Below are 14,456 nucleotides of genomic sequence, written 5' to 3'. Positions count from 1 at the left end.
ACGTGGCGGCCATCTTCTTATTTATCAATAATTTTTATTTGCAACCAAATTTAGCGTGCTGCCCATAATCCTGGGTTGTGATCCGACACAGGATACGTTCATCAATACATTTTGTTAATTATATGGTGTAATTATTATTATTAGTTGTGAATAGGTGTAATTTATTATGAATATATTGATAAATGAGAAGATGGCGGCCTCCATCCGAAAATCATTGCTTGCATTAAGTGTCCTCTCTGATTTAATCTACCCTGTGTTAACACTATAATATTATGATTTATAATTTGTAATAATATGCCATGTTCGCAGTTCGAATAGTGAAATAAACGAGTATTGTGTACATTATATTTAAATAATATTGGATTCTCTTTCACATATTTCCACAGAATGAATGTAAAATTTCTCCTATAATATGAAATATGCGATCAACTAGGTACACCAACAGTCATTTTGCAATTATTACAAATTTGGACGTATCTAGTTCTTTTTGACATACATTTCGGTACATATAGTACTGAAATTACATAGAAAAATCTGATCAAGTGCCTATAGAACATAAGTTCTATAGACACTTGATCAGATTTTTTTTTTTGAAAGGGGATAAACTTTTTCCAAATGAGAAGTGAGGTTTTGAGACTAAAGCTTCTCCTCAAAAAATTTGAAATGCCCATACATTTTTTTTTAAAGTACGTCTTGTTTCTATGATTGACAAGGCTAAGTTCAAGCCCTACAAATTTAAAATGTTAATTACGCCTATGTCTTAAGAAACAAAATATATACTTGGAAACTTATAATGTAAGACACGAGAAAACAAATTTATATTTATATATTTTAAAATAATAATCGTCTTATATTAATCTTGATAAAATAGACTTCTGACATTTTATTTAAAAGTGATACAAATAAATTTGTATAAAAACCATTCAAAGTATATTGATTTAAATATATGACCATCTGTCATTGTGAAGAAGTTAACATATTGTAATACTAAAAAAGAAGCCATCTAGCCACAGTAAATTTTACATATTTCCTTTTTATGACTTATAAAACCGTTTGAAATCCAAAGTGGTAAGAGAACAGAATGAAATGTCTAAAGCTACAATAGTAATTTAATTTACAATAGTACTGTACTGAGAAGTCCTTTAGACTAAAAACAAGTTGAAAAAACCTAACCATAACTTGATAAATTATTGCAAAAACAAAATACAAAATAGATATCTGCTCAACTAAGAGTTAAAGCTAAAGAATACACTCTTAGCACTTTTGTTAAATAAAAAGTGCTAAATGGGGGAAGGTTTTAATTGAATAAAGAACACTAAAAATTACTTATTTATAAATTTCTGTTGATATTTTCTTCAAATGACATATTAGCAATTAGTATTTTATTATAAATCACTCAGCTATCCAAATAATGCATAATTAATTTTTACATAAATTAATCGTTATAACTCATTTCATTGAATGTCTCTTCTAAAACATTGATTTTAGTATCATGATCTATAATATTATATTTTTTTTGGATATCACTGGAAATGTATGCCCAATAGAATCGTCGAATTGGATCAAATTTTGTTGCCAATTCAAAACATAACTACATATGAGAGAAAAAACCACATGTTACGTATCATAAAAACAATATAAGTTACTGAAACATTGTACTTACTTTTAAAACAAATTTTACTTTTTCAACATTATCCGGGTCTGTTGATTCATCAGCATCGAGCCAATCAATCATACATGATAATAAATATGGTGATCTGTTACCACTTTTATATAGTTGATTACAGAATGCCCGTACTTTTTCTTCTAATATTCCATTTTCTGAATACAACAATAGTCTAAAAAAAAGGAATACAGCTTTATTTTTGTCTTTTAAAAATTAAATTCAAATTAACTTTTTAAACTTACCCTCTTAAGTAATTCCAAGCACTTTCGTTTTTTGATAGAATCTTAATTTTATTAAATGTATAGATCAATTCTTTCTCAATAGTTTCAGAAGATGGATCACTATTGTAAATTACGAAGTACCTCTGATTCCATGCTGAGTTATTTCGCATATCTTTTGATAATAAATCCTCAACAAAGTCCAATTCTTTTTCCATTAAATTACTTTGGAATTTAATTAAATAAATAAAATATTATTAGAATATATGAGTGATCAATTTTATATGTGTGAAGTGTACAAGCAACAAATGTTATTTTTCCTAATGTTTAAAAAATATAAATCCAGAAACCAATTGCATATTTATTAAATAGTAGCTTAATAACATATATAATTAAATATCTTTGTAAAACACACAAATTGAACAACCATTTAAGATGAGTCTTTTTTTTTTTTAAACAAAATGTTTTCCTACAAGTAAGGCAAGCTAAGTCAGGACCTAGTTAGCAATAAACGCGCGTAGTGAAATCTCTATTTCGGTGGTTGGCCTAGGTTCTGATCTGGCCACTAAATTATACCCTACACTAGTTTTCTCTTAAAATAAATGCTATTTTGTAGTTTTTCTTTTTAAAAACATTTTTGTTTATATTACATTACAATATAAAATAATATTTAATTTTTTATCATTTCAAGGTATTTTCTAAACGTTATAAGCTTTTAGAACTTCAATGGTAACATATATTATACTTAACTGATCCCCCAGTTTTAAATAACTATTTTTGGCTATTTGTGTTAAAAATTTAGAATTGTAGGTGAAGTGCGGTTAAGTAATGCGGCAAGATAAAAAATAACAACACACTCCTCTCTAGCTTCCGTCTTAAATCACTTTAGTCACTTTAAAACGTTTATTTTACGTTATATTACTATACCTATAGTACTAACCTATAAGTGGTAAGAACCCATTGTCTGTATTGCCACGCATGGTAATTTTTGGCATCCATTACTAAAATCTCAGCAGTGAATTCAAGTTCATTAGATGGCTCGTTCAATAACTCAACTATATTCTTACGATATTGCCTAAAAAATCAATAAACAAGTTAAAATATTAAGTTCATAAAAATAAAATTTTGTTGAGATAAACAGAAAATTTTGATTAAACAATGATTAATTTAATGATGTTTTAAATTACTTAGGCCTTAAGGCTTAAATGCACGAACATTTAATTATTATAATATGCATATTATGGGAAAATATAGTATGCAGTGCTGCTTAATGTACCATAGGTTTCACTTACCATACTTGATAATTTTTAGTATATTCACGAATTACATTTGAGATGTAGTCTAATTCTGTATGCAGGTCTATATCTAAATTTAACACAATTTCAAGTCTAAAAACAAAATAAATTATTAGTATATATTCACTTTACCGGAAAACCCTTTATTTGCCATATTATAGTGTTTTTAACTGATTATGAATTTGAATAATTAGGCAGACTCCTCAAGTTTCAAAGTTATAGCTACATGAAATTTGAATATTTCCACATGTACAATAATAGACAGCGATTTGAGCCACAGTCTAATATTATACACACAGAAATATGTAAATTTCAAGTAAATATAACTTTAAAACTAGAGAAGTCTGCCGATTTTTGCCTTTAGATTCATAGTCAGAGTAAAAAAAATACTGTAATTTGGCAAAAAAAGGATGTTCCAAATTATTTTCCAAATTGTTCCATGAACAGTGAAAAAACATTGTAATTTTTTTACCGGTAAATCCAAACAGTATAGTTAGCTGGATTCAAACTAATGGCATCTGTGACTAATTCAAGAGACCTGAGCGATTTTTCTCCTGATTGGAGAATAGCTCTAAAATAATTGTAAACATCTGTAACTGTAACCAACAACTATTACTAGTAAAGTCAACCTAATAGCTGGAAATTAGTTTTATGCCTTAAATATATTCCGCATTTATTATTTGATACCATACAAATTTATATAATGTAATCTTTTAATACTAACATTTTTCAGAATATGCTATTTTAACTACATGTCCTGTACCATCATCCTGTGGCACTGGTTGCACATCCTTCCATTCAGGTCGATTTTTATACAACACATAATTGGCAGATTCCTTCTCATCAGACGAATCGGAACTATCATATTTTAGTTCCTCCATTTGATTTGAATCTTCCATACCTGTAATTTTGCCACTGAAAAAAACTCTTAAAATATACACCGTAGTTCGCTTAAGAGTAAAAATTAATTTAGTTATTGTTTGTTTGAAAAAATTACTGTATATTTTGATAAGTAACGCCATGACTTTTGACCATATTTATTATCACCGTGTTTTATCAAAAACAATATTGAATAGTGATAATAGTAATGAGGTTCCGTTCTGTCCTCGTGAGCTGTTGTGATACATATTGGCTATTATACATGTTTTTCTCATTATTTTAATTTTTTAAATTTTAACATCTAGTTGAATTTGCACAACTGTGACTTTAGTATTAAGCTTTGTTAGATTTGTTCAAGTGGCTGCCGCCATGTCTTAATTATAGTTTAGTAATTAGTATTAAGTATTATTGTTACTTCTTCATCAAGAGTATAAAATGAATTCATTTCCACCTAGGACTGCCACCTTATTATATGAACTAGATAGTATGTATTTAAATTCATGTGGATAAATAACTGAAACCCCTAAGCAAAAGTTTAAATAGACTGTTTAAACTTAACTGACATGGTAACTTATATTCAACAGAGAAATTAATGGTGCTTTTACGTGACGGTAGAACATTAATTGGATACCTGAGGAGTGTTGATCAATACGCTAATTTATTGCTACAACAAACCATTGAACGCATTCATGTGGGTAAAAAATTTGGCGATATACCCAGAGGTGTATTTTTAGTTAGAGGAGAAAACGTGGTTCTTCTTGGAGAAATTGTAAGATTAATATTTAAAACCTATATTAACATATAATTTTTTATCTGTGGTAAAATTATATAGGTCAATTTAACTCTTTGATAACTTTGGACTATTGTTCTGTTGTATTAGAAAACATAGCAAATTATATCCTGCCATGCATTTTAATATATTTAATCAAAAATCCTAAAATTGACAAAAATAGAGACCTAATAAACTTAGTAATTTTTACCACATATATTTAATGTTATAATTATAATTACATTTTGGTATTGTATTTATACAGGATTCTTTAAAAGAGGCTGATCAAATGTTTGAAAAGGTGTCTATAGAAGAGATTTTAGCATTGCAGCAACAAGAACAGGATGCTAAAGCAGAAAAAGCTAAATCGATTGAACGATCCTTGAAAAGACGAGGTATGCCATTGCCACCAGATCTAGTTCAAGATGATTATTTTTAAATATAAATCAATATATTAATTTTCAACATGTATAAGTATACTTGTTATAATTATTTGATGTCATGACTTTTACAAGTTAATGCAATCAAATTACTTTACATTATGTACACAAAAATTGATATTTTAAATTTAAAAAAAAAATGATGTAGCCTATTATTCTTAATTTTGATAAATTACTCTATTTATGATTTATTTGTTTTATTTATTCAAGCAAAAAATAAAAGGGTTTTAGTTTTAACCTGGTGGACATTAAATGAGCATTAAAAAAAAAACAATCTACCTGATTAGGAGCCGATAAAAATACTTGGTTATTAACATAAGCTTATAAGGAGGTAAACAATTCCATAACAATCACAGACAAAAATGATAAAAACTCAAAGTTTAGAATTGAATCATAGATTTTATGAACTTGGTAAATTTAATTAAACAATGTTTAGATAAATTCTTTATTTCTATTTTAGTTAATTACTTTCTACTATCACCAAACTTATTATTTCTTTTGGTGAATGAGATAACTCCAGATAAACACAGACATTTTTCTTATTGATGGGGGCATTAGATATTTGCACTCATCTATTATTTGATTAACTATAAATTTGTTTTAACAAAAAAAAACTATCTGTATAACCCGTAGTGAGCCACTTTAAGTATTATCCATCTGTTAGCATGATAAAATAAGACCAAATGGAGTTTTTTAATATTAGACCCTCATTTTTTGCCCTGAAAATAATTGGAATAATATAGTGTTTTTACCTAATGAAATTCTTTAAAATACACTCTTATCACACGTATGTTGGTTGTCACCACGTTTGTTATATACATTCTTATGTGTGTGGCTATAATTATAATTTATCAATTGGACAGTAACTCAACAGTTTAAATATTATTACATTAAAAAATTAAAACAAATTAGTACTTAAATTTTCAAAATTTTATTTTAAAGATAATATAACACATTCGTGAACAAAAATGGCAAAGAAGTTATACTAAAACTGAACTATACATATATAAATCTAAATAGATAGATTAAAGTTTAAGCTATAGGAATAACAATGTAAAATTAATTAATAAATATTTGATCGAAATTGGTTGACTTATAATTGGTAATTTGTAAATTGTAGAACACTATATTAAAGTCCATTTTGTAAAATATGGTAGGCAGCACCGAGAGCCCAGCTTATCTCATGGCCATCAATGGTGTTGAGTAGCTAAAAAAACAATTTAAAAATAATAAATATAGTGTTTTTTTAAGATATTTGAAAAACATTTTTTTTAATATGCCAATTACTCAACGAATTGTAATAGAAAAATTAAGTATCTATATTCAACTATATAAACTTTTAAAATGACCCATTTTGGAAGAATAGTATTTTTTTACTGGTTTTCATTCAAAAGTAACTAAGAAGTTAATTTTACGTAAATATTACAAAAATTGTAATATTTATGTAAGTTACAAAGTTATTAAATTTAACATTTATATTTTAGTTAAAGTAATGATCAGCAAAATCTCGTTTTTCTATTATTTTTGGAAGACAAAAGAATAATAATTTTGAGAACGAAAAAAAAATGTAAAATTTGCCACAATTTTGAACTTAATCATTTTAATAAAAAGTCATTACTGCTTTTTTGTTAAGCAGATTAACATGTTGTTTGTTGGGTGTCTTTGAATACAACTTTTAAGTAATTTATTTAATGTCACAATAAACAACTTACAGTAATTGGTTCGTCTCCAGGTAATCCAAAGCCTTGTTCCAAAAGCACAGAAATGTAAATCAAGTCCAGACATTTGAATGGACGTAATTCATTATAGTCTGATTTGCTACATTCTACAGTAAGGATAAAATGGATTAATTTAATAACTTACAATTTTACCATAATTAACTATTACCCTTTATAGCAGCTGCATAAAACTTATTGACTGTAACGGTACCTCCTTCTTCACCTGAATAAAGTATAGCAATTATTAGTACAAAATTAAAACATTTAAGAAACTCACTATTCAATCATATTATATAAAATAAATAATCTTACCAACAAGATCAGCATCTTGGGCCCTATCATAGAAATATGAAAATGCTATTATGGGTTGAGTAAGTAAGTCTTTAGGTTTATCTGTATCAATAGCTTCTACAACGCGTTCAATGATGTTTTTACATTTATTATAGTCAATAGCCGTTCCATTTTTTGACGAAGCACCACTGTATCATAAAAAATTAAATTGCGGATCAATTTCAATTTTTTGGTTAGATTCAATATGTACAATTATTGAACCATGATTACACAAATTGCATTCTATATCATTTAAAAGCTTACGTGACATGGTAAGTTTTTCCAGCAAATTTATAAGGGGTACCTTTAGCAGCTTCACTGACACATGGACTAGTGACGTTTATTTCATCGCCATAGCTAGTAAATACACTTTTACGAGCTGCCATTAGGCCTAAACCTAAATAGCTAAATTTTTATTTTTTGATTAGTCAATGTTTTAATATTAAGACCTGTAGTAACTTTATGCATACCTATGACTGTATAAGTTAACCTTTTGGTTCATTATTGAATATTCGGTAATAAATTCTGGTAGTTTTTGTTTGATTTGAGTGCTATCTGATGGAATAAATGTAATTTGTATAGATCCTCCTCCTAAATCAAGAGCGGCCACTGTATGTGTCAATTTACCATTCAAACGGTCTGTAAGAAAAATGAAATAATAATTTAAAGCATTCTTCAAACTCAACCTAACAAATAATAAATAATAATACATGTTTATATGTTACACAAATAAATTATTTACCAAGAAGAAAATTGACAGTGAACCATGAGAAAAGCCCTTCATCAATTCCATCCATGATGGCCACGGAATTTTTATTTGTGTAAAATGGACTTCTATCAAACAAATGTCTTATCTGTAATAATGTAATGGTTATAATTTATTCTATTCTGTTGAGAATAAATTTGAATTACCTCATTCAGAAGTCCATCAGCTTTTTCAACTGGTAACAATCTTAAACCAGCTGTTGCTCTCATTGCAAGTGGGGTGTCTTTCCAATACTGTTTTGGTACAAAGTTTAAGGCTTTAGCTAACAACTGATCGACTGATTCTGAAGCCTAAACACAATGGAGATAATAATAAAAATGTAAGATACAATTTCAAGAATATAATTTATTACCTTTTTAGGGTCATCTGCAAAACTAGACACACCAGGCTTCACTTGTACAAATAACTCATCTTCCAATGTTAAGCCACCACCTAACATAATTATATTAAATAACACACAATGTCAATTATTCCATTCAGTCGTATTTAATACATTGATTTAAAACCAATTATACATTACTTGGAGTGCTTTTAAAAGATAATGCTAAAACCCTAGATCCAGTACTGCCTGCGTCAATTATAACTGCATATTTTGGTTTCAATAACGGTACTTTTAAGGGCGATTCTTCAACTCTATACGTATAGTAAATAGTGTAATAGGCTGCAAATGATGAATCGTGCAACATGTTTAAATTAAAATGTAATATATACAATTTTTTAATTATATATATATATATATATATACAAACAAATATTACTTACAATATAACAGTATAAGAACCACAGCAAAAATACTATAAACAACAAATTTGTTTTGATTAACATTTGGTTTCTGCTTATCGTTAGTATAACCATCATCTTCTTTCACATCCTAGAAAATAAACAAGACAAAAAGTTAAAAAATATTGTCAAAACAAATACTATTGGTATGTAGATTAATACTATCCTAATGTATTTTTGAGCAAATGCTGCAGATTTAAAGATTTTTCGCCTACTTAGGAAAATAATATTTGTCTCTATAAATAACTTTTCATTCATAAAAAACAATTGTAAAAAAATATTCAAACAAAATGCCTTCTCCCTTAAATAAACTCCAAATTAGCTTAGTACTTTTTAAATTTTATACAAAAAGCCATATTATTTGGCAGTTACATATCCATTTCTATACCTCTATTCATTTCAATACATCTTTTTTAAACTTTAAAATTATTTTCTTAAGTTGACATCTTCACATGTTATCTTAAAAATATAAAAATCAAAAGCCTGTCAAATTCATAGCCACTATAAATTAAATTTATAAGCTAACACTAGTAAAAATCTAACTTAGCATCTAAATTCTTCTATCTTGAATCTTCAGTAGGTATAACAAAAAAAACGGCCTCAAGATTACTTTATAATTGTTTTTCAAACTTTGTTTTACTTTTTCAGTGAAACTACTGTTATGGGCGCTCTTCAATTGTACTTATGTTTTTTTGATACCAGTTGATTGGCTAAATCTGTTAGATATCTAAATCTATTCGTATAATATAGTTCTACACTTTTAGCTGTAATTGCCTATTGGCCCCATGAAATTGCACCGAGTTCGCCAACATTAAGATATTGCCTAAATATGACACCTAAAAAAGGATGAACGTGCATTTTCATAAAAAATAGCTGTATCAAATAAGGAACATTCAGCAATCTCCTTCTTATTCAGAATCCGGTTAAAAATAGACCGTTTCCAATACCCTCGAAATGATAATTTATTTTGGAAAATAATTATTATAAACAAGCTAGTAATTAAATATTTTAGTATAAGTATAAAATAATGGGAAGAGCAATAAAACCAACGACTAAAGAGTATATTACAATCTTGTAAGATAAAAAGTAAAAAAAATAATTATGTTTGTTACATAATAAAACGTGTTGCGTAATTAAGTAACCGTGAGTAACATTTTTTCTCAGTTATCTACCTATGTTTATTTTTCATAGCTGTTGAGTGTTTAGAATTTACCGAGAGAGAAGTTAAAGTTGAGAAAATATTTGTAACTATTGCAAATCCAAATGTCGGCCAAAAACATTTTTTTATTGATACTCTACGTTTCTGAATCATAATAACATTTTAAAGAAATGGAGTGTTCATAATCTACATTTGGATTATTAATTCACACAGATCTATAGTCAACATAATGTTAATCTTTATAGCCCTTAAATAGTTATAAATATTTTTGACGTATATGAATGATAATAGTCGGTATATTAAGCATACCAATCAGCGGCGTAAATAGGATATAATTTCGAGGGGGGGGGGTTATAAAATAAGAATAGATTTAATTAATATTATAAATTAACTTTGATTAAATGAATTCGCACATATGCCGTACTACAAATTTCGGGAGGGAGGGAGAGGGGTTAAACCCCCAAAACTCTACCCTAATACGTCACTGATACCAATAATAAAATATTAAAGAAAAAATCACAAATTGCTGCAATTCTACCGACAAGACAATTGTAAAAACGTATTTTAATGAGAATACTAAAAATCAGGTTCGAAAATATTGAACATCTTATACCAATTTGATTTTATAGTCCATAAAAAAAATTAATAGAATCTAAGTTGACAAGTTAAAAAAATACTTTTTATACGTAAATACCTACTCAATAAGATGCCTTTTAATTAAGATTTTAGACGGAATAGAAACAAAATTATTATACTTAGGTACATGCCGCGCGGCGCAAAAACAACAAACATTGAATTCCTCCAACCATTATTATAATTGATTATCGTTTCGAATAATGATGTAATCTAGTATTTTTGTTCACTATGATCTCACAAATCAATACAGATCATTATAAGTTTATAGTATGATAAATGAAATAATACAAAATGACGTTACGAGTGTATTAAAATATACAATTCGTAAATTGTGTAAATAAAATGGAAATAAGCATTAAAAGATTAAATATCATACGGTCATTTTTTTCCTGTCCAAACTACGTAGAATAGGGCTTATAGTAAGTTTCATTAGGATATTACGATTTAACGATTCAATTCAAGACTTCTATAAGAGTCTTATAATTACTTACAAAAACCAAACAGCTATTCATTGCAATTTGCACAAAATAATTTTTAGTCACAATATAATATATATTAAAATAATATGTGTTATAATAAGTACACAGTGTTAATTGAGTAATGCGTAATTATGTATAGTATATCATACACAAACGTAGTAAAACTATTGACTCTGTTAAATATAATTAAAAACGAAATGATAAACATAAAAAGTTGTAAACTACGAAACTTTGAAATTGCTTCACAAACGTTCCACGTAATACAATTTTCAAAACCAATAGGTAACTCCTAAATTTCATTTTAAGCTAAACAATTACAATTGCATTAACACCTGCTATTGCCAGCTGATCGTAAGTCGTAACAACAAATTTATAAAAAAAAATGTGTAATCGGTACCTAACACACATTGTTTAGCTTCGATATTTTCATATGGTAACCTGATTGATCAAATAATAGATCACCCGCTACCAAGCAATCAAAACCTCGAGGGGACTGAATGGTACTATAGTCTCTCCACCTATACCACAAATATATTTATAATTATTATTACACAAACAATTATAATTCACAAATATTAAATTGTAATAATGATGATAATATTGCATGGTTTCTACCGACCCTTCCTTATGCCTGCATATAATATGAGTTATGACTAACCCAAAAGCAGTATGCTGAGAACTCTAACAAACTTACCATCAGATTTGCCAACAGGACAATGACCTTCTTGACTGCATTGACACGTCCCGAATGACTGGGGTTTTGATATTATACTTATTATTATTCAGACGAGTTAGCAAAATATTTATTAACAGCATTTAAATGGAAAATTAAAATAATTGTTGATTTTAAAAATGTAGTCAGACAATCGACTGCATAGTTAGATAGCGTCATAATTGACGCTGGTTTACTGTAGAGGCATTCATTGTGCAGTGGCGGATTAAATAGAGAAGTAATGGAAATTAGTGATTTTTATCAGATTTTTTTTTGTTCTATAATCTGTTATAAATCTTACAGTGCCCTAATTACAAAGTGCTGTTGGAAAGAAATATTATACAATCCCGTTATGATATTTTTTTCTTAATATGATATGCAAGTATGTAGATAAAAGGAAAATAAATAATTAATGTAAATAATGCAAAAAAACAAAATACCTAGCCTGTGAATTCTAGACCGGTGTCAGATAAATTTTATACATCAAAAATAAGTGCAATAATAATAAAAAAAATAACACAAAACATACTAAATTAATATCCTACATTGTAGAATTTAAAAGAATTGAAACTACAGAAATGATTTCTGTTATGTAGGAAAACCTTTTTATTGGATTTATGCATAATGTTCATAGTTAATATTATGCGTGTAACAAAGTAAAAACACCCACAAAATATTTTAGCAAAAAATTAATAAGTTTCTAGAAATAATATAGTATTTAACCATACCGGTAAGTATTTTATACTTTATTCCGTACTCATGTGTAAACAGTACAGTATAATTATACTTCAATGCCAAATGCACTACCTATAATTTAATAAGGATGACATTAGTTTTTATAATTAATAAACGATAATAAGACTACAATTTGGTAAGAAACAACAATAATAATCATTTTTAACATTTAAAGTGAATATTACAAGTATTTTATTATTTTTTAATGTTTATTAAGATAATACTAGCATAATACTTTAACTATTTTAACAGAATATCATTCTTTTTGGAATTTAGAAAAATAACTATAACCAATTTTTTACCAATGTACCTACTACTGAATAACTTGTAAAATAGCTAATGGGTTAAAACTTAAATTAAATATTAAAAAAATCAATTTTTTTATTAGTGAAAAATATAGTTGGATAGTACATGATAGATAGTTACTATGCAACTAGAGTAATATGTTATTTTAATGACGTTACATTTTTTGTAACATGTGATGAAATGTCACTACATTTAGGGCTAAATAAAAAAAAAAGCTGATTTTTACTACTTTGTCTAAATAATTTTAAATAAAAAACAGTTACAAACATCTAAAAAATACTTATTTTAAATTTAAGAAGTAAAAAAAATATATTTTCTCTTAGTTAATTTTTAAAAACATTAGCCTTAAATTTTTTATTATTGAGGAGGAGAATAGTGGCTGAGTGGGTAAAACAGTGTGCTAGGACACACGGTTACGGGTGCTCTGTTTGCTGGGCGAGCAATCATCCGGTGAAAAGAAGCCGCTAACCCCCTCACCAGCGACGAACTAATGACACGTCCCAAAAAACGAATCTGTCTAGAAACCATCATCTCAAGATGGCAGCGTCGGGCCTTTAAAGCCCGTTAAGCTTGATGATGATGATGATTTTATTATAAATCAATTGACCTTTTAGCCTAATTTCAGTTGTTATAAACAAGTTGCAATTATGTGATTCCATTATTTTTTTGCAAAAAAGTAAAGAAATTTTATTACAAATATATTTCTTTACTACTTAGTATTTATAAAAGTAACATAACAAGTAAAATAATTTTATTATATTACAAAAGTAACATGCTTAACTCGGGTGGAATACATTTTATAAGTTATATATCTTACACGACTATAGTAGTGTAAGAATAAAACATTATTCCATAGTACGTAAGTGCAATAATTGAGCTTATAATTAATTTTAGTACGTAAATGTAATTATGTTTGCTGTTCTTGTGAAAAATTAATATTTTCAGCGAAAAAATCCTTCATATTAACCTTGAATAAGAAACTAGTCTGTAAACCGAAGTATATTATAGTTATATAATAACTAATAAGTATAATATATATTTTATTTTATAAAATTAATAAAATCAATTTCAACAAATAATATTTTAAATAATTAATGTACGTTTAAAAAAGTTTGATTGTTACGAAAACTAAAAATAATAAACAAACCTCTTTTGCTCTTTTCGTCGGTCTTTCCATTTTGGTAACAATAGTCAATAGGTATTAAATAATAAATTTATCAACAATATTCCATAAAAATAAAACTGCACTGAAAATTTAATCTCTAGTACTCGATTCTAATTTAATGAAGTAAAGATCGCGTATTTTTCTATATAAAAAAAAAAATAACTGTGTTTCACGTCATACACGACTTCTGAACTCCTGGAGTCTGAACCTTCAACCTACCGTCTGAGTTCTGACGGGTATTGTTTAAGCTAGTACACGGCCTTAAGATTATAATTTATAATCTTGTTATGTAACACCGCTGATAAACCTTATCTATCCCCCACCATTTAAAGGTTAAGCAATCATACTTGCTATACCGTGGTAAAACTGTTATACAATTATAATAAACATTGATACTACAATC

At 27.4% G+C, this 14,456-nt stretch overlaps 3 protein-coding genes across 4 annotated transcripts; 1 reads left to right on the top strand and 2 right to left on the bottom strand.

Annotated features, from left to right (window-relative positions):
* Nucleotides 1-1,346: 1,346 nt before the first annotated feature.
* On the bottom strand, nt 1,347-4,215 carry LOC126846268 (protein farnesyltransferase/geranylgeranyltransferase type-1 subunit alpha). Its single transcript, XM_050585555.1, has 7 exons — nt 3,904-4,215; nt 3,652-3,775; nt 3,177-3,272; nt 2,825-2,959; nt 1,909-2,109; nt 1,664-1,838; nt 1,347-1,591 (listed from the first exon to the last, which is right to left on the bottom strand). The coding sequence occupies exons 1-7, from the start codon at nt 4,199-4,201 to the stop codon at nt 1,436-1,438; spliced, it is 1,185 nt and encodes a 394-aa protein (XP_050441512.1). The 5' UTR covers nt 4,202-4,215; the 3' UTR covers nt 1,347-1,435.
* A 55-nt stretch (nt 4,216-4,270) lies between these two features.
* LOC126846269 (U6 snRNA-associated Sm-like protein LSm1) lies at nt 4,271-5,504 on the top strand. Its single transcript, XM_050585556.1, has 3 exons — nt 4,271-4,542; nt 4,643-4,827; nt 5,093-5,504. The coding sequence occupies exons 1-3, from the start codon at nt 4,494-4,496 to the stop codon at nt 5,264-5,266; spliced, it is 408 nt and encodes a 135-aa protein (XP_050441513.1). The 5' UTR covers nt 4,271-4,493; the 3' UTR covers nt 5,267-5,504.
* A 675-nt stretch (nt 5,505-6,179) lies between these two features.
* LOC126846690 (ectonucleoside triphosphate diphosphohydrolase 5-like) lies at nt 6,180-14,306 on the bottom strand. 2 transcript variants are annotated; one of them, XM_050586427.1, is made up of 12 exons: nt 14,036-14,306; nt 8,844-8,952; nt 8,602-8,742; nt 8,434-8,513; nt 8,228-8,371; nt 8,058-8,169; nt 7,786-7,954; nt 7,580-7,720; nt 7,298-7,464; nt 7,155-7,208; nt 6,980-7,092; nt 6,180-6,474 (listed from the first exon to the last, which is right to left on the bottom strand). In XM_050586427.1, the coding sequence occupies exons 1-12, from the start codon at nt 14,063-14,065 to the stop codon at nt 6,397-6,399; spliced, it is 1,338 nt and encodes a 445-aa protein (XP_050442384.1). In that variant the 5' UTR covers nt 14,066-14,306; the 3' UTR covers nt 6,180-6,396. The 2 variants fall into 2 exon arrangements, with proteins under 2 accessions (XP_050442384.1, XP_050442385.1); XM_050586428.1 differs by lacking the exon at nt 14,036-14,306 and adding an exon at nt 11,830-11,939.
* Between the last annotated feature and the right edge of the window lie 150 nt (nt 14,307-14,456).

The sequence above is a fragment of the Adelges cooleyi genome, unplaced genomic scaffold, assembly GCF_023614345.1.
Source record: "Adelges cooleyi isolate 19-005CV unplaced genomic scaffold, UGA_ACOO_1.1 ACOO_flye_CR_arks_rails_tigmint_CR_PRNA_9, whole genome shotgun sequence".
NCBI classification, from domain to species: domain Eukaryota; kingdom Metazoa; phylum Arthropoda; class Insecta; order Hemiptera; family Adelgidae; genus Adelges; species Adelges cooleyi.
Note: the sequence above shows the minus strand (reverse complement) of the source record. Positions and strands in the feature narration are given on the sequence as shown.